This window comes from Acipenser ruthenus, chromosome 14, assembly GCF_902713425.1.
Source record: "Acipenser ruthenus chromosome 14, fAciRut3.2 maternal haplotype, whole genome shotgun sequence".
In the NCBI taxonomy this organism is placed as follows: domain Eukaryota; kingdom Metazoa; phylum Chordata; class Actinopteri; order Acipenseriformes; family Acipenseridae; genus Acipenser; species Acipenser ruthenus.
In genome coordinates, this window is record NC_081202.1 from 20,317,455 (window position 1) to 20,343,793 (window position 26,339).

Genomic DNA, 26,339 nt, shown 5'->3' on the forward strand with positions numbered 1-26,339 from the left:
GAAAACGCACAGTACTTATACGGGTCTTCTTTACACCAATAGCTTCTCTATTGGACAAAATCACAGCAAATGCGATACACATTTCTTGATCTACAGTATCTGTAACCCAATACCCTCCTCTCGTTGGAAACCTTTCTTATGTTTCATGTAACTTACACTTGATGTAACTTACACTTATGTTTTTCTCTTTTGTCACCCTGCGTGTTAACCACACGCTCACGAGCCGATTTGTTCTAGTTCTGTATAACAAAAACGTTGTTACATCGATGAGTGACAGTGTTGAAAAACTCTCTGTAAGTTGTATTTAATTTAATTAAAACAAATTTGACCAAAAATGCACATTATAATAAAGTAGACTTATGAACATTTTATCACCAGTTTTGTGTGATAATGGGTGTTCTCCCATTACATTTCTGTTGTTGTTGATCCCACTCTACTACTTATGTGAACTGGTCAATTTACTGCACTTGTGTAAAGCATTTCCTCAGCTGAGTTCTTGAACCACAGCGGTGGGATTTCTGCTTCCCTAACGCGGTCTTGTTTCGGAGCAACTACAACACATTGCATACTAATCTGGGCAAAAGCCTACCCTGTATTCGAGCTAACAGTCTAAGACAAGTGACACCCTACGCTTTGTTACGCCACAATTCAAGACAACCAAAGCGTTTAGTAAACTTTTACCACTTTTTAATAAAACAAAAAGCTAAATACACAATTGGTAACACATAATCTTTATAAAGAATACAAATAAACGTATTTCATTTATAGTATTAGCTCATGATGACAAAAGTATTTCGTGCGTCCTTTTGCTGTAGCCTTTCCTTTGTTGTAGTTTGCTGTCAGTACTTTTCTCAAACGGGAACTCCTTTGTCTTGACCACCAGCTGTGTGTTGCCAAAACGTTGGGCTTTGACTGCGTTAAAATAATGTTTTATGCTATACGTGTGGAAAAGTACACTATTTAATATATATTTTTTGCGCTTCCAAGAATCAAGTATCTACTGTACTCTAGTTAGTTGGCGTGCGTATTGCATTGTCTGGGTTAAACTTTACGTGACAAAACAGTTTACGCTACGCAGGTGTGTATCAAAACCCTTTGACAGTCGCCTATTTGCATTCGCCAAACTCACAACCAATCGTCTCCTTCTGGGGGAGTAGCCAACAAGAAAAACTGCAAAAATGTATGACGGAAGCGCTCCAATTCATGCGGTCTAGCGGTGCAGAGGCTGTCACTGTTGGTAGAATCCGCAGTTTGATTTCCTGGAGGTTTTGTTTTTGCCTTTTTAATTGTAGAATTTAAAGCTGGATATGAGCCGTGACAGTAAATATCAGGATTAGAAAGATCGTACAGTTCGCATATTATTGTTGAAAGATGTCCAATATTTTGCATGCAGCCGCTAAAGTGAAATGGAACCAGTCAACTGCAGCAAAACGAGCAGCGTTTCTTGTAGCTGCTGCCTATGGAGTGAAAACACTGTACCCCATAATTTGCAAGCAGATCAACAAAAGATCAGAGACAGTGAAGTCAACAGCCTGCAAATCAAAGAAACAAAACGGATTATTATTACAAGGACCAGAAATAGCACCAACAAGATCTCCGGGTGTAAATGCAGAGTTTTTTAACCAGATTCTTCAACTTGTAAAAATCCTCTTCCCAAAGCTCGTCACGAAAGAGCTGGGGTTGCTTTGCTTACATTCTTTGGCTTTAATCTCCAGAACATTTTTGTCTATTTATGTGGCCGGTTTGGACGGTAAAATCGTGAAGACTATAGTTGAAAAGAAACCGAGGAGCTTCGTCATCAAACTAATGAAATGGCTTCTTATAGCCATACCGGCCACATTTGTCAATAGCGTAATACGTTATTTGGAGTGTAAGCTTGCTTTGGCCTTTCGCACTCGCCTTGTGGATCATGCGTATAAAACATATTTCACAAATCAGACATACTATAAAGTCACCAATATGGACGGGAGACTGGCGAATCCAGACCAGTCCCTTACTGAGGACATCATGATGTTTTCACAATCGGTTGCACATTTGTATTCCAACCTTACCAAACCAATTTTAGATGTGATACTAACCTCTTACACCCTCATTCAAACTGCTAGATCAAGGGGGGCCAACGCATCAGGACCAACCTTGTTAGCTGGACTAGTGGTGTATGCTACGGCGAAGGTTCTCAGAGCATGCTCCCCGAAATTTGGGAAACTGGTGGCAGAGGAGGCACACAGGAAAGGCTACTTGCGTTATGTGCATTCCCGTATCATTGCCAATGCTGAAGAGATCGCATTTTACAGAGGGCACAAGGTAAGGTAGTAAATTGTGTGAGTGGATAATTGGGTAAATGTTGTCAACACTGGGCCTGTCACTAGATAGTTTCAGTCCAGAGGCTGTCATTAAACTAGTTCATCATCATGGGACGGGGAGGGGGGGATGCAAATAATTCACTTCTAGTTTTAGCAGGTTGTAAAAATAGTAAGACAGACTGGAATATGTGGGCCTACTTCACAGTATTTTGTATTTGAAAAAGGAACAAACCAAACAAAAAACAACTGACAAACAAATGTAATCGGAACAGTTTATGATTACATTATTATGTGCCCATTACAAAATGATTGTATTTCCCAGACGCGTTTTCACTAGTGGTTTTGAGACTATAATTAAACCATACTTAAACGAATAACCATTATTATTATCATCATAATATTAATGATAATCATATTTCACGTTTATAAATGAATACAATCTTTTCTTTCTTTTTTTTTTATAAAATAGTAATTCCCAGCTCCTGTTGAAATTGGACACATTGTCAGTAAATGGAAAATGTTCTCAGCAGGTGTTATGTGCAATATAGTTACACTACAGCAGGCATTTGTAGTGGTTGGGACAAATAACATGTTGCAATACACTTGTTTTACTAATCTCGTATCCCCTCTCTTTTTGCAATAGGTAGAGATGAAGCAGCTGCAGAAATGTTACAAGGCCCTTGCTGATCAGATGCACCTAATTTTGTCAAAGCGCCTTTGGTACGTCATGATAGAGCAGTTCCTGATGAAGTATGTGTGGAGCAGCTGTGGCTTAGTCATGGTGGCAGTACCCATAATCACAGCCACTGGTTTTGCTGATAACGGTAATCACTTTTATTATTAAAACAGCTCAGGCTGCAGTTTCACATGTTTCCTAACCAAGTTGTTGCACCAATACATTCATTTTTAACTAAAATTATAATAAATAGTTCCCCTTCCCTTTTGTATCCTGATGATAATGTTGATAGTTTCGATCACCAGTTGCTACAGTTTATGAAAAAAAGAAACATTGAACAGAATCTTTAAACTGTACCATGAACATTTAAGTACAACTTAATGTTACTATCTAATCCAACAGTAAACACTGGTGATATTTTTGATCTAAATCAGCTATTAAACACATTTTTTGTGTGTCTAAATTTACTTTTAAATTCAGCCCAGAAGATTATACAATGCAATAGTCTGGTCTAGGGTGCCGTGGTTGCTTTTGTTCTCATAATGAAAATGGCCCCTTCCTGTTTCAGACAGACATTAAATAATGAACATTTCAGTAGTCCTTTTTTAAGCAATGATGAACGTCAAGGCATTGGTTACAATAAAGTGTGTACGGTACTCGAAATAACACTGTGCAGTAGATAATAATTTCAAAAAAATAGTAGCTGAAGAAGTGTTTGCTGAAGAAGTTTTAATTAAAACACTGAGGCCAGACTTACAGGGTGTATTCTATTGATCTTGCAGATCTAAATGCTTAATTAAATAAAACATCCATCAGTGCATATAGTTTGTTTATGTGTTATAGCAGGAAGGGTCATATTCAAATTATTTATACAACAGCAATAATTAGACATGACCGCTAAGATCAACTGACCAAACCCTGTAGCGTCAGATACAGTACCATGTAAATACGGTGCAACTTATTATTATTATTATTATTATTATTATTATTATTATTATTATTATTACTACTATATGGTGAACAATCATTTTACCACAGACTTCTGTGCTTTAGGTTGATGATAAAACTGCTAAACTCAATTTAAAAAGAAAAAAAAAACACCTGTACATGAACACAGCAAAATACTCAATACCAAACAAACAACGGTGGCCTGCAGTTTAAAATCTATATCTACACAAGACAGTGCGAAATTTTTGGAAGAGCAGAATAACACAAGCACTCTTAGAAAAACAATAAGCAACATACATTGAATAAGAAATTACCTCAGCCACATGTCCTCCATGTGATGTTTGGCAGTTTTAGTCTGATGGACCTCAGAAAGCAGAGGCTCTTGAGTGAAGAATAAAGAGGTTGATTGATTTTCTACTCCAATTTAATACTGTTCTTAGTATTAATAATACATGTAGTTTTACCACCCCCCCAAATTTTTTAAATAAAATAAAAAGAATATTGAAGTTTAGCATTAATTGTTAAAAAATAAACTTGCTTTATATTTTTTTTTAATTCTGTTTTCCAATATTATTTTCAACACTTCTTCATTGTTAAACACTGCTAGTTGTGTCGCCATGTATTATAACACATATACACCAAAATTGTAATAAGGCTGGTTTTCTGATGACATTGATAAATCACACAAGCAAGCGCTCTCGTGATTCATATGTCAACATAAACCCTCAATAGAATTACAGCCTTATTATGCATAGCTGGGTACGTTATTATGAATATAGTTATTATTACAGATTATTTGTGTGAAAGACAACAATTTCAATATTGTTGTTAATGCAGTGTTCCATTTATTTGAACTTTTTGTATAACCTGCCAGATGGAACTTATTTTAAATAAAATGAAAAAGTATGGAATTTCAGTTTATAAATAAGGTCATGTTTGCTCAGTATGTGTTTAGGTATACTGTGTATGATTGAAGCTCCTTACATTTTCAGACACCTCAGTGAAGACCTTTATTTATTGAGTTATGGATTTTGTTTAATTTATGTGGGTGAGATATGCTGACAAAAAAATCATAAACTGACAGTAATTAGTACATTTTTATTTTTGTATTTTTTTTTTACCAGAGTTAGAAGATGGACAAACACAGGTTTTGGTTAGTGAAAGAACTGAAGCTTTTACTACAGCTCGTAACCTTCTGGCCTCTGGAGCTGATGCTATTGAGAGAATAATGTCTTCCTACAAAGAGGTATGGTGCAGAAATTAAGAAAAATGTTATTTTATTTTATAAGGCCAACATCTATTATGTATTTATTAAACCCCACCTTTCTTTGTCCCTCAACATCTGCCAAGAATGGCAATAAACTGTAACAGGCTCAGTAACTACAAGGAGTCCACCCCACACAAATGGTCAACTAAGAGTGTAATTGATTTCCCGTTCACCATAACTATAGAAACATTTCCAAATCCAAACACAACAATCAGATAATCAGGGGCATGGGACTCTGTGAGGGTGGTTGTTGTGATTGGAGGAATTTCTTCTTATCACCGTTTTTCTTTACCACAAAGTCTGATGTTTTTGAAGCAGTTCTGTAGATGATACAGCTCAATAGCCATCTGATTTTGATAGTCATTTCCTTGCTTTTCAAAGTAAGATTACAGTCAATGCCCAAGATTTTATCAAACTACTGTATTAGTAATTGTGATTCAGTGTAACTCAAAGTTGAAACCCATTTTCTTAATTGCCAATTCCATATTCACGCATTAATGTGCCAGCAATTTATTTAGGAATTCATCTTATTGATGCAAAGTGATTAATAATTTAAAAAAAGAAAGAAAGAAAGAAAGAAAGAAAAGTACTGTATGATTCACAGTAGGTGAAGTCATGGCTGTATATTTAGACACAAAGGGGTCAGATGAAGATGCTTTAATTTTGAGTTTAACGTTAAGTTAGTGACAGTTTAATACATGTGAGCATTTTTATATGGGTTACATAAACCCATATAAAACGTCTAATCACACCATATAAAACATCTAATTTTGCTAATGTTTCAAACACACTCGCTGCCTATACTATTTATATTCTGTTTGGGTTAAATTTAATAATAAAAAATATGCTCTGTAATTTTAAAGACCATTTTGCATTTCTTTATAATTGAATGACTATCAACAGTCACCAGTGAAAGCATTGCATCGTTGATACCTCTTATTGTACTGTATGGAAATTGCATTGAAAGCATTCAAGAGACTGTTGAGGGGGCAGGATTAGCCTAGTTGAGTATAATCCACCAGCTGTTTAACATGCAAAAGCTTTTCCTGTTTAACAATTCATGCGATCAAGTATGTGAACCCTCCTCCATTCAGCAACTCTGCTCAGTGGCGGTCATACTTCTTTTTCATAGCCTTTGAGACCATCCAGTGACAAACGTTATTTAATCTGGAAACAAAAGTTACTGTTTGTGTCTTTTATCTTAGTTTTAACTGATTATGCCACACAAATGTTTTTGTTTTTTAATTGTACATTTGCATCCTTTTGTAGAAGAGACTAAATGTTTTTTTTGTAAAAAGAAGCACAAGAAATCAGCTCATCAAAAAATAGAAACATTTGCCATCTTTTGCGCACACTTTTGTGTAAATAGGATGATCCTCACATTGCTGATGATTAATTGCTATATTGTCAATGGAATCTTTGTGAAGTTTGTGTAGCCACTTAATCTGCAAGCGCACATTGGTGTGATTTGTCATGCTAGGCAGCTTGACCAACTAGTCCCCCAGCCCCCAAAAGTGCTTGAAATAGTACTGTAATAAAAAGAAAGTGCCAGTATACACTTGAGCATTGAACTGAACTTTTAGCTAAATGGTGCAAGTAAGCAAATAACTGGAATTGGTACTAGGTATCCATACTGGAAAAAAAAAAATAACAGGATATTTGGCTTTACTTTTTTATTGCCTCACTGAAAATGATGAACTCTTATTACATTAGTTAGCTTCAGCCTGAGCACAAACAAAAAAAATGTTTTTTTTTTGTTGGCTGACATTTGAACCAAGATGAACAAAAGCAGTCATTGGTTATGTTTGAGACTTTTAGCAAGCCAGAACAGTATGTTGTTCCCATAAGGCACTATTTTATCACACTGTGAACAGGATGTGAGTGGTGTAAAACACAAGTGAAAGTCCAGACCAGAGTTCTCCCAAAAAGTCTGTGTTTATTTTAGAAAACAAATAATAATAATAATAATAATAATAATAATAATAATAATAATAATAATAAACCACCCCTCTGCCAGCGATGGCATCGGGGGGAACACGGCAGGTTTACAGTCCTGAAACAAATAATAATAGTAACACTCCTGTGACCACAATCCTCCGTGCACCAAACTGTGCTCTTTCTCCGGGGTCGTGGTGAGTGCTGGTGCTGTGCGGTGCTGTGCTGTGTTGTGCTGTGAGGGTCGTGCGACCGGGTGTTTAGTGCTGGCTCTGCGGCTGCAGCTCCCGACTCTCACTCCTCCTCTGTCAGACTCTGAGACAAAACAAAACAATAACAGAGACACAGGTTCCGGCTGGATACCGTCATCAGCGCAAGGGGGCCGTACTAACGTAGCTGCTTCCCCTTTGTACCCAGAACCTCCTCCTTGCAAACAACACATTGCTATGGTTTCTCCAATAGGGGCGCACCCTGCAGCTGATTGCAATGAAATCCTTCCAGGTACATGCAACTACGCGCTCCCCCTAATATGGTCACCTTCCGGTTTCCGCCTACCGTCAAGGCAGTCCATCTAGGAGGAAGCATACGGTCAACCTTACCCAGCGCCTTTTTTGGTCGGGAGGGAGATTTACAGTTCGAATTCTTTCTCTCTCTGTCACACACACGCTTAATTTATGTTTTGTAAAATGCTTGATAAAAGTGGTACTGTATGACTAAAATGGATTCCTGGCCGTTTTTGGCTTGATAAACAGCGTGCCATACTATTCTGTCATGGTAGGGACAACAAGAATAATTCTACATATAATTGCAACAAAAACACAAACAGGTCTCATTCCAAAATCCACAGGCACCCATTTTTAAAGGAATAGGCTTACGTTAAATACTTTTTTTTTCTCACATCAATTAAAACACATGACCCTCCTAAAAATGCAGGTAAATCGAAAATGTTATTATATTACAAACATGCCAACAGCAAACCAGCCACTTTTTTCCCATTGTAAACATAGTCACTGATATACAGCAAACCACGTGACATAATTGTCTTGCCTCTGTCTGTTTTACAGTAAAGCTTTACCAACTATTTATTCTCAGGTCACTGAACTTGCGGGCTACACTGCTCGAGTCCATAATATGTTTTTGGTCTTCGATGAAGTACAGAAAGGAGTTTACAAGAGATCCACTGTTACTCAGACTGCTGCATCAGATAACACAAATGCAGCTAGACCCGAAATGCACATCAATGGCCCCCTTGAAATCAAAGGTATTTTTTAAAATTGTATTTTGTAATTTTTTTTTTTTTTTTTACTATTTACTGCAACTGAAGTATCTCGCATATCATGTTACTTTGTAGTGGTGGAACATATTGCATTTACATTTTTTAAATATATATATATATATATATATATATATATATATATATATATATATATATATAGATATATATTAGCTCAAAGAGCCAGCTGCCCAACGTTTTTGATATGTTGTACATATCGTTTTCATGGCTCATATTTTCCCATTTTCAATTGCACTAATGCAGAAGATGTTAGTGCAAATTAAATGGTTTTTCAGGTGTATATAAGGAAGACTTAAATAATAATAATATATATATATATATATATATATATATATATATATATATATATATATATATATATATATATTCACCATCAAAACTATTTTATGGTCAATAGTCTGAACTGTTCCATGTCACGTTATAGCAGAGCAACATATCTCAATGTTTAAAGTTCACTTTACCCTCCAAGTTGTTAATATATACTTGAATGAGACCTTTGTATTATTCTACATTTTTGTTCTGTTGTCAGACTTTGTACCAGGTATTAGAAATATACATCCGTACTATACTTGATTTTTAAGATCTGCTGCATAAAAATGTCCATGTTAATTTTTGATGTTTTTCAGTTTGGTTTACTGAACTTTTGCCTACAGTACATGACTTATTTGCATTCTGGCAGACAACTTCCTTTAGAAAAAAAGGAATACATTAGGGACTAGGCTGCAGTTATAAGGCAGGGCCTAAAATAATCTTGGCAGTGCTATTTCAGGACATTGAACCTATTTTTCAAAATGAGTCAGCTAAGTTCTGGCTTGATTGTGTCAGCAGTGTGGAGTAGTGGTTAGGGCTCTGGACTCTTCACCGGAGGGTCGTGGGTTCAATCCCAGGTGGGGGACACTGCTGCTGTTCTCTTGAGCAAGGTACTTTACCTAGATTGCTCCAGTAAAAACCCAACTGTATAAATGGGTAATTGTATGTACAAATAATGTGATATCTTGTATGTCACCCTGGATAAGGGCATCTGCTAAGAAATAAATAATAATTAAGAGTAAAGTTATGCAATATATTTTGGCATGAGTTAATTAATGACAAAAATGAGAGACTTGTTTTTGTAATAATGTTGTAACTGTTAACTGCAATCAATGACATTGCTCCACAAAGTAAAATTAGTCCAAAGGTATATAAGACAAAGTTTGATGTCATGCTGTATAAAGCTTTGCAGAACATTACACTAATATGTCACGGTTATGTTTTTTTTTTTCTTTTTTATTAAAGGACATGTCATTGACGTGGATAATGGGATCATATGTGAAAATGTCCCAATCATCACTCCCAATGGTGATGTGGTTGCTTCCAGCTTAAATTTTAAGGCAAGTACAGTCTTGTCAATGTGACCACGCCCTTTTATTTAAAGGGCAATATAATAAATGCAGTTCTCTGAAAATATTTTTAGCACATTCTACATTCAACAAATAACATATGAACCATAATACTACAATTAGTAGATAATCAAAATCATTTTTGTCTTAAGAGTATGGTTCTAGGTTTGTGTTGTTTTCCTTATACCTTTGACCTGCAGTACTATACAGACATTACATCAACTCATACCTCTTTCAAATGTAGTCTGCAGCCACATTTGCTGTATTCTCTTTTAGTCCATATTTAAGTACTTACAAACAAATATAATAGATTATATTTTAATTCCAGAATGAGAGATATCTGGAGTTGCCGTTTTCATGGCTCATATTTTCCCATTTTCAATTTCACTAATGCAGAAGATGTTAGTGCAAATTAAAGGTGTATATATGGAAGACTTAAATAATAAGTACATTATCTTCAACCGGAGGTACGCGTACCCCGGGGGGTACTTCTAAGAGTCATAGGGGGTACGCAGGATGACTCAGAAATACACAAATAAAAATTAAAGTAAAAGAAAATAATGATCTTGAATTTATTTTTTAAGCAGTGTTATATATTATCTCTAAACCACTGTGCATAAATATTTCATTTTTGTTTGGACACTCAAAGGTTAGAGTCTGACTGTAGTTTCATCCACCTGTACATGTGTGGTTTCAATTGAGTGGCTTTCCACTGATATGGTGGGTGAAGCAGACATCCAGCGATTCTGCCCATGGAGAGCTCTTCACTGCTCATGATCTTTGCAGTTTTCACTTCATCATAATTGAATATTAATCAGTGGAGCACAATCTTTCTGGATTTTCTTTAGAAGTATAAATGTTCTGGTAAAATGTTCCTTTGATGTTTTTTGTTCTATTTATTAGGCACGGCTGCATTTTAGTAACAGCAATAGTACATCCAGATTATCCTGTGTATCGTTTAGAGTAAAAATGTATACATTTGTTACTTGCAAAAGGAAAACGAAGGAAGGAAACACAAAAGAGTCGACAAAGTTATGATCATTTTTATGTTGGCTTTAATAAAAACTGTGTCATTATCGGTTATTCTTTATTTTGAGGTTAATGTGTTAAGAATTGCTATTTGGTATTCTGTCCTAAACCAGTAGTCTGTCAGTACTCAACTGTTGTGACATAAATTATATATTAAATAAAAGGGGGGGTGGAGGAGGGGGGGGGGGGGCTGTGGCACCATTCAGTAAAGAGAAATTGTAAAGAGGTACTTGAGCTGAAACCAGATAGAAGGGGTACAGTTTTAAAAAAGGTTGAAAACCACTGTTCTAATGGATGGTTTTGTTTTTAGGTGGAGGAAGAGATGCATCTCCTAATCACTGGTCCTAATGGCTGTGGCAAGAGTTCTTTATTCAGGATTCTGAGTGGTCTGTGGCCTGTCTATGGTGGGCTTCTATACAAGCCTCCACCCCAGCACATGTTTTATATTCCACAGAGGTAGGTGTTCCCTTATATCAGCTAGAGAGCAGGCTTAGACAATCAGGTTAAAACTACTAGAGTATATAAGTTATGTATTTCTGATTGTAACCTGAAGCTATTAAACCATGCACTAAATATACTCTAGTTGCAGAAACAAGTGTAGTAAACTTTTGAAAATGGTATAGAACAATTGTATGCCACTGCTTCTCCTGAAGAATCTAACCCTTCACCTAGATTCATTTTAGAAGTAAAGAAACTGGAACTATAAAAAAAGAGAGATTTGACCTTTACTAACCCTGCCTGTGCAGCAGACAATGGGCTGGAGGTTTGGCCTCATTTGGTAGTAAAATTATACCTTCTACTACATTGCTTATACAAAAGGGTGGTTACACGAGGGCCAGAAACTCTGTCATTTGCAGAGAAAGTTTGAATGGTTTTTGTTACTGTAGAAACCAGCAGAGAGTTTTCTTATTTATCTAAATAGTTTAGTTTTTTCTTTCTATAGTAGAACCACAACCCTATTTTAATTCAATTGTTTCTGGCATATTAACTGTGCTCCAGAGTTTGCCATTCTGTTCTCGCTGGATCAAAATGTTTGAGGTTCTGAGTCTAATTTAAAAATATGCTTTTGCCTGATAAGGAAGGTTTGGAACTTTCAGCAGGTCGGAATGACCTTTTGATACAAGGAGCTCTCTTTTCAGACCTTACACATTCACTAATAATATTTTTCTACTGTTATACTAGAATAAACAGGAATATAGAATCCTACAATATTCTCATAGACCAATACAGAGTACATAATACATTTTTTTTTCTGAATAGTGTGTTGTAACAATTTGTTTAATATTTCTGCTGACTTTATGTTCTTTAAAATACAGTACAGTCATTACAATATGTGTTGCAGTTTCACAAATGTTCAGTTTGTATCCCGAAGATCAGCCTGCTTCCAGTAGCAGTGACAGTCTTGGGTCAGTTTCTGCTCTCAGTGAGTCTGTCAAAGCCACCACAGGTGTGGGTGACAATCTTTAAAAGCCTGATACCTGCAAAAACTTAAATCTTGTTAGCTGGGCTCCCATCTCTACATTCTCATTCCTATCATCAGTGGGAAGACAAATAAATTAAGGTGTTTCTATCAAAGAGCCATCCATCTCTACCGCATATACCTTTCACTCAAAAAAGGTGTTTGCACCTTGTACAAGGGAAGATGGGCTTTAGAGTCGTAACAAAAGGTAGAGCACAGCACACAGTCATGCTAAAGTATCAAGAAATGCAGTTAACATATTTATTGACTGGTGAAATACAACTCAAAGTTACTGCAGTATGTCCACTGTTTTGTCATTTCAAATATTTTTTACAAAACAAACATTAAACTTTAAAGCTACAGTGTGCAGGGCAAAAGCAATGAATTACAAGCAAAATTAATTACAAGCAAAATGAGTTACAAGCTCTTGCAGTGTCAAAATAACTTTTTCATATTCGGTGGTCCCAAATGAAAAATATTTGTCTAACTGGATGTAATTTTGGAATCAATCTTGCATTCATTTAAATCCAACATACTTTGTTGTCCATAATAAGCCATGTTACACAAACAAAATACTCCATTAAGCTCCATGGAGTTATTTCACAAATGATAATAGCAATATTATACTTTAACTGTTGTCACCACTACTGTCACCAGCATTGACCACATTAGGCCAGTTTACTTGTTGGTTTGTTTCACGTGAATGGACAATGTGCGTGAAACTTGGCAGGGAAAGCTCGTGAAAATGTCCCAAAAAACGGTCTCAGTGTTTTACTGTGAAAGTCTCAATTTCTTGTGAGATTCCAGGTAATGCTCGTGAAATCAGCGCCCACTTGCGTGTGTAAACACGAGTTTCTCGTGAAAATGTTAATTAGCTTGTTCAAGTCCTTTCCTAAAGCTGCTATAAAAGTCACATGGGAATACGTAAGTTACCATGGTCCAAAGATGGCAGCAGGGATGTTAATGTTTTGTTTGCAGTATTTCTTTTATCAGATTGATGTTGCAGATAACCCCACTTTTTTCTTCGTCTTCCCTAGAACTTTGCATAATGCCAATCATACACGGATCTAAATGTGTTTGTAAAGTATCATACAGATTGTATTTACCAAGTTTCTGTTTAAAACTATTACTAAAAATGTTTGATAAACTGCATCGTGGGCTTGTGAATTCAGGTGGTTACAGCTACTGTACAGTACTTCAGAATACACTTGCAAATAGCTTTCAAAACAACTGTCAGAACGTCTTTATTGTAAAGTAGGCCTAAGTACTATGTTTAAATGTGTATAACTATACTCCAACGCAATTTCTCCTAGTTACTTATGTCTGAGCAAAACCCGTGTCCATCCTCCACTTACATCCGTTGGAGCGATGAAGAGACGGGTGTTAATATCCAGGGAAGAGCTTGATACAATGCACAACATGAACGTTGTTTAACCCACTCTCAAAATAAAATGTGGTGTGGAATTTTCGCAACTTATTTCTTGGGAATCAACAATATTACTCAATATTCCAATTCCTTATTAAGCAGAAGCAGTCCTACAAGTACAGCACAAATGAGGATGCTGTATTTGGTATAAAGAGATACAAAACAAGCTAATGAAACAAAAATGTGATACAGAATAAAAGTACACTGTCAGGTTACAAAAATAAAGATAGCCGTGCATCTCTGATAGCAGGACCCTCTTCATATCGCTGTTGTGCAATTCTTGCTGGAGGCTGAGGTAGCTGTTCCTCTGCTTGCCTGAGCACCTCCTTACGGTCCTGGCACAGATTGTGCAGGTTACAGCAGGCTGGAATAATTTGGGGAACAAGCTTGTGGTTCACTTCAGTACGCTTCAGTAGTATCCACCCCTTCCCTTGAAATAGCCCAAACGCCTGTTCAACCACCACTTGGATTTGGCCCAGTTTATTATTAATAAAGATCTCCACCCCCCTCCCCCCAACACTAAAACAAAGTATTAAAAAAGCAGGCACTATCTATCAGCAAATCAGATCTTTAATAACCATTTTGTCACACACAATGACACGTGAATTCTCTCTCGTGAAACAGTTCCCTGCTCATGTAAACAGTATTTTGGGGACTTTCACTCTTAACAGCATGAGAATCTAAGTGGGCTGTCAGCATGGCTAATTTAAATATGACCCCCCTCCCCCTCTCCTTCATTTGTATAGTGTTCAGGGAAAAGTAGGCGTTCCAAAGGGAAATGAGATGCTTTACATGTAAACACAAAAAGGCACCATGTCCACGTTTATTTCATGAGAAACAGATGTCTCGATAGTGAGTCTTATGGACTCAGCCTGCCCAAGAACATACATAAAAAAATACTGAACAGATTACCCAACACCTTCATAAAAAGTCAGGTGTGAGCAATTAAGCTCACAGTAAAGTCTGGAGCGGTTCTAACCTCTATGTAGTGGAGGCCGTATTCCCTTTTATAATAATGAAGATTGCAAAACTGTGTGTTGTTACTAATAAACAAAGTGTGATTTAAGTAGATTACAAAAAGCTCTCAACCTTATAAAGGGTATTTTCAATGTGTCGCTTGGCACCAGCAGAGCCTTGTTATTTTAGTGCAAATTAATCATATTGAAGAAAACCTCAGTATGGTGCAGTGCTCCTTCAGCCTCGTACTGAGTGCATTACATTTGAATTCCACTCCCGTGGCTGAGCAATGCGGCTGGTAATACTATAGGCAGCAGTTCAATGTGGTTGAGCCTGGGTAATGATATTTAAGGAAACCTGAACTGACGTGAGTGAAACAATTAGAACATCCCACAGGTGGGGTGCACTTAGAAATGATAAATGTTAGGAGTTTAGTATAAATATTTTATATGTGAAGATAGCTGTATCAACTGAAAGCTGATAAATATCTGCACGCAGGGACAGAATGAGAACTACTCAGAAGTGGCATTGCAGCAAATTGCCTAGAGGAGCAGGTTGACCCACTTGAATACAAGGTCAATACACCTGACGTGGTTGTCTGATTTTGAAATAAATGCTGCTGTAAAATGGTGAGATATATAATGAAAATATGTCATTTTTTTAAAACATAATATTATGGGTTATCATGTGGTAAAAACCCTAAAATGCACAAAACAGAGGGATATATACCTGTCAAAACACTGAACACGAATGTTGCTTTTTGTTATTTTGTAGTACTTTAGATGTTACGTCTACAGCTGGAAAAACAAGTCCCTTGCATTTAAGTTCATAAATAATATTAAATAATGAGTGATTACCGTTCAGTTTGCTGGTGTTCAGTCATTGACATGTCATTACCAGTAGATGTTATACAAGTACTTTCCTGTACCATAAACTTTTGGACTGTGGTCTGAAAAGTGCACTACAAGCAGGTTTTTTATTGATAAATTTGAAAATATTTTAAAAATATATCTATAACAGTGATTCATTGTGCTATTATTGGGCTATGCCCAATAATAATCTATTGATGCTTTTTTTTAGACCCTACATGTCGATAGGAACTTTGCGGGATCAAGTCATATACCCTGACTCTGTAGAAGACATGCATGACAAAGGCTACAGAGACCTGGACCTGGAAATCATTCTGGACATTGTCACTTTGAATCAGATAGTTCAGAGAGAGGGTGGTAAGGGTACTTTCTTTAAATATACTGTACAATGAATATGACCTGTAAAAACAAAACAAGAGTGTGCTCTGTGTGAGTAGGAATGTTTGTGTGGTTGTGTATATGATGTTGTGACAAACAATTGTAGATAATGGCATTATAAAGTATTTTTTGTGAAGTATAGCTGTGGCAGCAACATTAACTTTTAATTATATATATATATATATATATATATATATATATATATATATATATATATATGATGGTTTTAGCGCGGTTGCGCACTTTTATTATTTACAATAAAAGAAATAAAACAGAAACAAAAACCTAGCACTAACTAAACTTTTCAAAACAAAACCCTAAACTAACAAACTGGGCAGCTAAGCTGCTTACCAGTGTCAAAACACAAAATAAATACAAACACGAACAAAACAATAAAAGGTTCACACAGTACCTTTTTTTCTCACTCTTCACTGTGACAGCCTCGTTTCACACAGACTAGAGACTGCCTGGAACAAACATTTCTGCAGATTTATATACCTGGCTTCTAATTGCAGGCAGCTCATAATGATTAAAGGCTGGAGCCAGGTGAACCCCAGCCTGACTCCCTCCCGTGGCATTCTGGGGGTTGTAGTCCTGCAGCTCCCTCCTTGGACTACTTTTTTCTCCCTTCCTCCACCCAGTCTGTCACAATATATATATATAAATTAACATATTGTCATGTAATATGTAGTTTCCCATGATAATCCCATTTCTGAAAAAAATAGTATAAATATACATATTTTTAATCAGCCGAGTCCAGGCTATTCCAATGAGTCCAGGCTATTCCACTGCCGACCGTGGACGGGAGTTCCCAGGGGGCGGCGCACAATTGGCTGAGCGCCGCCCAGGGGGGAGGGCTTAGGTCGGCCAGGGTGTCCTCGGCTCACCGCGCACCAGCGACCCCTGTAGACTGGCCGGGCGACTGCAGGCTTACCTGTAAGCTGCCCAGTGCTGCGTTGTCTTCCGACGCTGCAGCTCTGGGTTGGCTGCATGGCAGGCCTGCAGAGTGAAAAGAAGCGGTCGGCTGATGGCACACGTTTCGTTGCTCTGATATTGCACCCTTAAAATGTTATCGGAACTTAAAAAGCAACTAAATGTTTTTCTTAATCTCTGTAGATATATTTACTGGAATAAAGCCCTCTGCCTGACACCGACAACCACGTGTTGATTTACTCTTCCTTAAGATAACTGAATGAGAATCTTATACAGCTTCAGGCATCCGTCTGTATTCTTATATCATATTTGATATTAGTAATGATACAGTATAACTTTGTTTCCCTTAAGGTTGGGATGCAGTTACGGATTGGAAGGATGTTTTGTCTGGTGGAGAGAAACAGAGGATGGGCATGGCAAGGATGTTTTATCACAGGTAAAAGAAAACATGACTTCTTTAGATGCAGTGTAATTAAAGCGATACCTGTTATTGTAATAATAGTTTTATACATTACTGACGATAATGGATTTTGGAGCAGCAAGTCAAGCGTACTATTACAGTGTCCTGAGAGGTGTTACCTACTCACATTAAGCATACCATTCTGTAATGTAATACTGTTCAGTTTATGGTACACATAAAAACCTAAGAAGTCTAACAAGCAGAGATAATTATGTATTTGTACGTTTATAAATTTAAAGTAATTGTAGTTAACAAAATAATTCCATTAGCTACATACTGTAGGTCTCAATGTCTAGGTTTGAAATAAACACATGCTATACGAAACATGTATTTTCGTTAAAGGTTAAAGAAATGTCTTGTTATTGCCTTCCATAAAGACTGCTTCCTTGGTCATTTCACCCCAGCAATGTCTTTTGGGTCAAAGCCACTGAAATAACCTAGGAAGTATAATCTAGTCTAAAAGCATGGCTTACAAAAAAAAGATTTGCTAAAATATGTTTCTTTCAAAACTGCACATTTGAAACCTATAATGAATATATATATACATACATACATACATATATATATATATATATGTGTGTGTGTGTGTGTGTGTGTGTGTGGTGGAGAAAAATGATGGAACAATTTTATTAGCTACAATTACTTTAACGTCCTAAAGATTGATATGTTCTGTCAAATGATTGTTTGGTTTTATTCAGCTGTACTATCTGGTTGTTTATTCTGACATTTTAGTTTTCAGTTTTCTAAATTGCATTGACGCAAGGTGTTATTAGCCTGAAAACATATTAGTAAGAGAAGGATGATAAATCATATTTACTAAGTACAAGTTTTTCAATAACGGCAAACAGAAGCGTATGATAGAATTCATTTTATGATGTTTTTCTTCCATTGCCCTTTCTCTGTTTAGACCAAAATATGCTTTACTAGACGAGTGTACAAGTGCTGTCAGCATTGATGTGGAGGGAAAGATTTTTCAAGCTGCAAAGGATGCTGGGATTTCTCTGCTTTCTATTACACATAGGCCGTCCCTCTGGTAAGCATACACCCAGACGTTTCTATAGTAACATGTTAACATAATATTTGTTTGTAAAGCTCCCTGTACTTCCTGTACTAGAAATAAATAAATCAGAACAGAAGGGCTGTTAAATATTTTTAAGTAATTTCTTTTTTTTTTTTACATTTACAGGGTTTTCTACCTTCACACATGATGCTTTCCTAATTTCAAGGTTTAGAGTGGTCAGACATAGTCAATATTTATACAAACCTATACAACTAAGATGTTGTGTATGTTTATATATAGTACCTGCCTTTCTATACAGAATTGTATAATGTAAATAGATTTGCGTGTACAAGTGACAATTAGCAGTCTTCTCATTGGGGCTGCTTCAGTGTCATTGTCTCACTACTCCTTTGGCCCAAGGGCAAAGTGCTTTATTTTTACGATTGTGGCGTCACCTTTATGTTGTGTTTTGAAGGGAGTTTGAGCAGGCTGCTGGCAATAATAATAATAATAATAATAATAATAATAATAATACTAATAATAATAATAATAATAATAATAATAATAATAATAATAATAATAATAATAATAATAATAATAATAATAATGTACTAAAATGTATAACCAGTAACTAAAGTCTGAAATCAATGACAATATGAAGTACAAGCTACCATAATAAATCCAAGCTTTTTTCAATGTAGTTCCTGTTCCAGTTCATGGTGTTATTTCTTGTGGAATGTTATGTTTATTATATTAGGTAACATTTCAAATGTATTTAAGTTGCAACCATTTTTTTTTATCTCCCCTAATATCTTTATTTTTGAGCATGTGCTGTTAAGGTTGTTTGGGCAGGAAGCCAGTGGAATGTTAAAGATAATTGTAGCATTAGATTGTGGAGGATTTAAGATTGATAGAAAATATAACAGAATCCTAAACATGTGTTTATTGTTTACTTAAAGCTCATTGCTAAATCTTAGTAAGATAATGATGTGTTTAAGTATATATATTTTTTCTGTCCTTTACAGGAAGTACCACACTCACCTCCTGCAGTTTGATGGTGAAGGTGGTTGGCGTTTTGAACAGCTGGATACAGCGACTCGACTCTCCCTCGCAGAGGAGAAACAAAGGCTTGAGTCCCAGCTCGCCGGGATTCCCAAAATGCAACACAGACTCAATGAACTGTGCAAGATCCTGGGGGAGGACTCTGTCCTCAAGACTACTGCTCTTGAGGGTGAGGATTAAACATTTTCCCTTTTCTAGCCGAGGGAACAAAGAAGCAAACCCGAACAAGTGATAAAAAGGGTGTATATTTCACATTATGTTTGATTGTATATTATTTGCTTAATCTGTCAGAGTACAGTACCACTTTTTTCATTTAATAGTCTTTTGCTAAACAATTTTACCACATTACACTAGAATTCTTGTAAAAGGTGTGATGTACTATATACAGTACGTGTTTACAAACACTATCAAAGAATTTAGCACTTTACCCAACTGTTTGCAAAAACAAAGTTGCAACACTAGCTAGTACTTTTATGTGTTGGGCAGAAAGAAATATGAGAAACTGTTTAGCACGTTTAAAAAAAAAAAGAGAATGTATTTGCTAACCATGTTTAGTATACTGTGCTAAATTCTATGATAGTTTTTTAAATGTTAGTTTTTCCTGAACCTTATTTTACATCAGAGCCTAAACTGTCAAAAACAGTGTGTGATATATGCAAAAACATAAAGTGCTGGGTTTATCAAGGTATGTCTGCCAAAATGCAATTAGCATATTCTTTTGGTTGAAAGAAAATCAAACTGTTAATGTTACAAAACAAGTAACACTCAATTCAGAAAGCCCGTTTTAGGACCCAAGAGTGTGCTTATGATAGTAGCTATTAATTTCATAACAGCTTCATTTTTCTTTTACAAAAATGCAGCACATTTTAAAATGAAGATCTTTATAAATCATATCCAAGGACCTTATTCACTAATAATGCATTATTTTTGGTTTGGGACATCCTAATGCATTTATTGTTTTTGCAATACATTAACTTTCTTGATATTTAACAAATGGTGACTTTATCTACATTCACCTGTCCACGCAAAGGACTTCCTAAGATAACTGACCTATAGCTACTTTTATATTGGGACATACCTCATGCATTAACAAATACAGGTAAGAAAATGGTCAAATCTACTGAAGGGTCAGTTAAGAGAAACAATGAAATATTTAGAAGCAGGTAATATTGCTTGGGGAGTTGTCATGCAACTGCTTCAACCTGTTTGGCACAATTGAAGGAAACAAAAAGCATGGTATAATAGTAAGAAATCTAGACAAATGGAGGACAAACAAGAGGCAGCAATTGTTAAACTGATATATATGTCAGATAACTAGGTTAAAGTCCTAACATGATTTAAGTTATTTAAAAATGTAAAAGCCACTGAAATTGAAGGATACTGTAATCAGGGTGTCCTCGGCTCACCGCGCACCAGCGACCCCTGTAGTCTGGCCGGGCGCCTGCGGGCTTGCCTGTAAGCTGCCCAGAGCTGCCTTGTCCTCCGACGCTGTAGCTCTGAGGCGGCTGCATGGTGAGTCTACTGAGTGTAAAGAAGCGGGCAGCTGACGGCACACGCTTCGGAGGACAGCGTGTGTTCATCTTCACCCCTCCCGAGTCAGCGCAGGGGTGGTAGCGGTGAGCTGAGCCTAAAAAATAATCGGGCATTTCAAATTGGGGAGAAAATAATAAAAACTAATTGGCAAAAAAAAATAAAAAAATACTGTAATATATGAGGACATAATGCAAAAAAAGGCAAAGATACATTCTCTTTAAAATATTTAGACCTAAATAATTTTAACCAGGCATACTTGAGGCCAACTTAGGTGGCAAACAACAACAGATAGCAAAACTAGCTTGTTAAAGCAACTTCTTAAATAGGAACTGTTAAAAAAAAAAAAAAAAAAAAAAAAAAAAAAGCTTTTATGCATAAATAATGCATTTTTAAATTTTTTGAATGAGGGCAAAAATATTTAATATTTTATTATTGAGGGGGGCAACTTTGACCACAATCTGCTGGAAGGATATTTCTTCACAGCTGTACAATCAAGATGTACTAGGATCAGCAATCATTTAGAATTGTGATACAGAGATTCTGCATTGTGATTCATTACCAAGAGCACATGGTTACTTACTGTCAACATAATGGTTCTTGATTGATGTGAGATATAGTTTGGCATACATGCATGTCATTGATGATACTTTTATCTTGGTAAATATCATACAAATGATCCCATCAGGACCACATATCGTAACACATCATCCATGTGGTCAATTTGATACCAAGTGAAGCTTTTGTGAGCTAAAGGAACAATGATATTAAACTAGTATATTACTGACAAAATAAATTGTCCATCTGAACTAGCCCCAAACTCTTTGCAAAAATGCTGTTTTACTGTGAATTTTAAGTTTGTGCATTGTTTTATGAATATTTTATAATATCATTCCGGTGGTTGGAGCTCCTATGACTGGAAAAAGGCATATTTTAATATTTTATTTATTTTCTTTTTTTTAATTATTAGATTGAAATGATAGGGTTTTCTAAAATATTTATTTGAAACTAACAGCAAAAAAATGTTTGCTTTTATTTGGTAAAATGTATGGTACAATGCAATTTTGCAGCAGTGTGTGAATGCATAGAAATGATCAGGTTATTTTAGGTGGGTAATAATTAAGTTACTAAAATGTTTCTATCTATTTTTAGTCACAGCCTAAATTCAACCCCTCTACAAATCCCCTGTGAATCCTGACTGCTATTTGGGTGTATTTGGGCTATACTGGCTAATAGTGATATGCCCATACCAGTCAGGCTCAGCATGGCTATTATTGAGTGGGATGAAATGTTTTTGTAATATGTGCTTTCAGAATAGTAAGTGGGAGTCTTTCCCACACTTTGACTGACTGTGGGAAACTTTGGGTGTTTAGAAGAGAAATACTGCTAAATCTGTTCCTAAATCCTGAGTCCTGCAATATCAGGGAATCTATAACTTTAACCGAACTGTTGCTGGGCTTGAACCAATGTACTTTACATTTACCATCCTTTTGTAAATGTAGTTAGGTAGGAGCATGTGTATAATTAGTATATAATGTTTGTAACTTTAAAAAAATATTTTTTCATTGTTTCCTAATCCTATACCTCAGGCTGATTTTCATCAGAATGAAGCAGAAAACAAATCAAATAATGAATGTGTATTTAATATTATGGTTTGTGAATTGAAAGAATAATAGCGAATGTGCTTATGCATGATATGGCTATATGATGGAAACTTTAAAATGTTCTCTATATTTTGGTGTAAGTGTCCAGTTTTTCTAGTTAAAAGAAACCATCTGTTCAGCACACACTGTACTTGGCAGCTCAATAGGGTTGTAGTTTTTCACTAGTGTAACTACTTAAAATGATGCACTGCTCTATTAAAAATGTTCTTTGCCTTTGCTGTCATGGATTCATTCTTTTTAGAGCCTTAACACTTATTCAGTTATTATATGAAAGAGAAGACTGTAGTTTAGAATCTAATAACAAAATAGTATTCAATTGAGAATCTATTATTCTACATACTGATCAGGAATTTGAACAGTGGCAATTTTAATGTTCACACTATGGGCCACACTGTTCTCACAAAGCATTTACCCCAATGCTAACATGTGACATTTATGTTACAAAGCTTCAAATAAATTAATAACTTGCAAGGTTAATTTTAAAAGATCCTACATGTACTTTAGATTTAGATAATGTATTACTTTATTGTTTACATATGTTCTCATCTGCACTCCCAGGCTTAAAGTAATCTTTAGATATTGTTATTTATATTGTTAGGTTTGGGTCTTTAATTGAACAGTAATTCTAGGCATGCAGTTTTTTTTTCTGTGGCATGTAGGTGTTTCTTTAGCCTGCTGGACTACATATTGTCCATTAGTGTTTTTTTAAACTATTCATTCAAAGTAAACTTGTACACAAGTGTTTTATACATAAACCATTGTTGTATATCAATCAATCATCACCTTAAGCAGACACTGAGAGGCCTCTCTATCATATTAGAAAGTGTAGACACTGAGCTTACCCCAGGATATATAACATGTGAGTTAAAGCCCTATAAAAATGTTTACATGTTTGTCAACAATGTATTATACCTGCTTATAGGCATGTCTTTCTTACATCATGTTTGCATTATAAACATCTTATAAAATGTTAAATACAGAGATGGAAAAACCTATTATCTTTTAACTGTGTGCCATACGGGGAATGTTCTTAAAAGCTTTAAAGACTTACAGACAGCATCTTATTTGTACTGTGAACAAATAAACCGTGTGGACTTCACAAGTTTCTCTGAACTTTATTGAATATGCAGGATGCTTGAATTTATTCATCATTATTTTTTAAAGGTCTGTTCGTTTTAAATGCATTATGTTTCATGTTAATCAGTGTTTCTAGGTAATAAACTATATCTACAACCCCCATGAACTGTAAATAATAATATACAATATACATATATTGTTAATGCTTTAGGATAAATGGTGTTACAATCTGAAATGAATGAGTAATAAATTGTATGAATAAGTAAAGAACTATATGCAGCATTCTCATTAGAAGCTGCTGCAAGAGAAACTTTTCATTTTGAAACCACAATTGTAAACTGTTACTATACAGCAATAATTCATGTTTGTGGGTTAATTACTAGAACCAGCACAACTGTATTTATATGTTAATAATATACACAATATAATGAAAAGTTGTCTTAAAGGGGTTAATGTCAACAGTCATTAATAAGAAAGGTCAAAGTACAAGCTTTCACATACTGCAACTGGTCCTGAAGTATTCATGTGAAAAAGAAATGAGGAAACATGTTATTAAATACTATTATTAAACGTGGCTTAATATTACGTATAACACATGTATAAATATATTATTTATTTATAACATCCTTTAAAGCGACCAGTTTAATTTAGGTATTATAATCACTATATTCAGGAGTTAAACAAATAGGTGCCTGATCTTATAATGAAGTGAGGAGGGATAACATTTCTGTTTCTAGACCTAATGTAATGACCTTGATTTACAGCAGCTTCCATAGATGCTTTAAGTTCTCATCTGCTTGTGGGTTTCGTGTGTTATTGTTAGTGTTGGTAGCTACATGAAGACCTTTGCCTAACCATTTTTTTTATTTTCATGATGTCACATGATTCTTCAATAATGCTGACAATTGACATAAAGGTATAGTGCAGAAGAATCTTTTGACAAGTCATTTTTATTCACCAAAACGTAGTGTCCGTCTAGCTGACAGTACCGCATTTTATTTTTTAAACGTGTACGCATTTAAGTAGTCTCCTTTACTAAATGTTGCATATCCTTTTCTGTAATGGTTTATAACACAATGTATCATTTTTTTCAATCAACATTTTTATAATGGGCTAGATAGCTGCATTCTTGTCAGCTTTCTAATATCCAGCTATCCAGAGTAAATAGCATTGTGTTGCATATACAAGTAGATGGAATAGGTGCATGAGAACAATTTTCAGGTAAACAAGTTAGCTAAGAGACTTGCAGCTAAGTGGAGTATACTTAAGCACTAGGTAAAACTACAGTAGGTCAAGTAGACAAACGTTTAGGCTAATGCCTTCATCAGTGTGGTACTAACAACAAAGAAACCTACAATTTAGACAAATATTTTGAAGAGAACTCCTTTCAATGTCTTTTTTATGTTTAATGTTTAAAAATTGTTACAAATTTATTTTTTAGCACTAAACATGTGAACAGATTTCTTAAGATGTATATCTATTATCTTAATATATTCAGAATAAAAAACTACTGCATCCCCCCCCCCCCCCCCCAGCCATGTTTTTTTTATCCTTTCTAATCTGCTTCTCTCTCCAGTCAGAGAGGCAGGCCAAGACTGAACAGCTGCCCTGAGCCCAAAGAAGAAGTGGATGTGATTGGCTTGCAGGATCAGCAACATGGGGCCCCATAAGAATGCATGTGCAACATACAGGGGGTTGGGCAAAAGCACAGACACCTGCCGTCTGTAGCACACATTTTGAATGTCTTTTCCTTATCATCTGGGTAAGGCTTATTTAGCCTGTGCTTATTGGTTTGGGGTCAGCAGAACTGCCACCTGAAAAATGGGGAGAGATAATGATTAGTTAGTCCAAAAGTGTTTTATAGGCTGGGTTTCTTGTTAGGTCTCCTTGTGATATAGTCATTGGTATAGTGGTCAAAGTTGGTAAAATGGCGAGCTTGAATTGAAAGTTAAAATACCCTTTTATACATTACCACTTGGTGGTGCTATGTTGCCTGCTAATTAAATTGAGCATCCTGTTGTTACTTTCTACAGTATCTATCTAACATGCTACATTTTAGGCAACTAACTACTTTATATCATTCTCTGCATTGATTCCTATTGGTAAATTATTATATGGGACGCCTGTAAGTCAAGCCTAATTTAGGCATGCCATGTTATACAAATAGTATTCAAGTGTTATTGCACTTGCACATCCCATCTTGCCCTTTAGATGTCTGTGTCAACATCAATTCAAGTAAAAACCAATTAGTCACAGACTCATCCACCCATGGCATTGTAACACATCTATAGTAAAAATAGAAAGGGAAGGGTGCAGTTTTATTTTTAATTGACATTGTTAACAATCAGAATATACTGTCTAACATCTGACACACGTTTCCATTCAAGACTATGTAAAAAAAAAAAAAAAAGGTGGATCTGGGTTAAGCCCCATTATGGAGCAGTGCACTAGTTGTTAATAGAACTCCTCCAAAGCTATGTTACTTTATGTAACACTTTCCAATGCCATCTACCAGCATATAGCCACAGTCAAAGTGAAGCCTTATTACATTTGTGTTGTATGTACCAGTAATAACAGCAATGTGAACTGAACAGCAGCCTTGATAAATAGCGTGGCATAGAAATGATTTTAATAAAAAGGGGATGTTGCATGTTTCATATAAGGGGCGTGGTTTGGTGACGCATTGCGGATCG

At 35.7% G+C, this 26,339-nt stretch overlaps 1 protein-coding gene across 2 annotated transcripts; it reads left to right on the forward strand.

Moving 5' to 3' along the window:
- The first annotated feature begins 1,190 nt into the window (after positions 1 to 1,190).
- On the forward strand, positions 1,191 to 26,218 carry LOC117419848 (ATP-binding cassette sub-family D member 2-like). Of its 2 annotated transcripts, XM_034033126.2 has the most exons (11): positions 1,191 to 2,304; positions 2,947 to 3,127; positions 5,052 to 5,173; positions 8,222 to 8,390; positions 9,699 to 9,793; positions 11,142 to 11,287; positions 15,754 to 15,899; positions 17,205 to 17,289; positions 18,221 to 18,346; positions 19,339 to 19,544; positions 25,223 to 26,218. In XM_034033126.2, the coding sequence occupies exons 1-11, from the start codon at positions 1,372 to 1,374 to the stop codon at positions 25,243 to 25,245; spliced, it is 2,232 nt and encodes a 743-aa protein (XP_033889017.1). In that variant the 5' UTR covers positions 1,191 to 1,371; the 3' UTR covers positions 25,246 to 26,218. The 2 variants fall into 2 exon arrangements, with proteins under 2 accessions (XP_033889017.1, XP_058842053.1); XM_058986070.1 differs by lacking the exon at positions 25,223 to 26,218 and having other exon boundaries at positions 19,339 to 23,692.
- Positions 26,219 to 26,339: the final 121 nt, after the last annotated feature.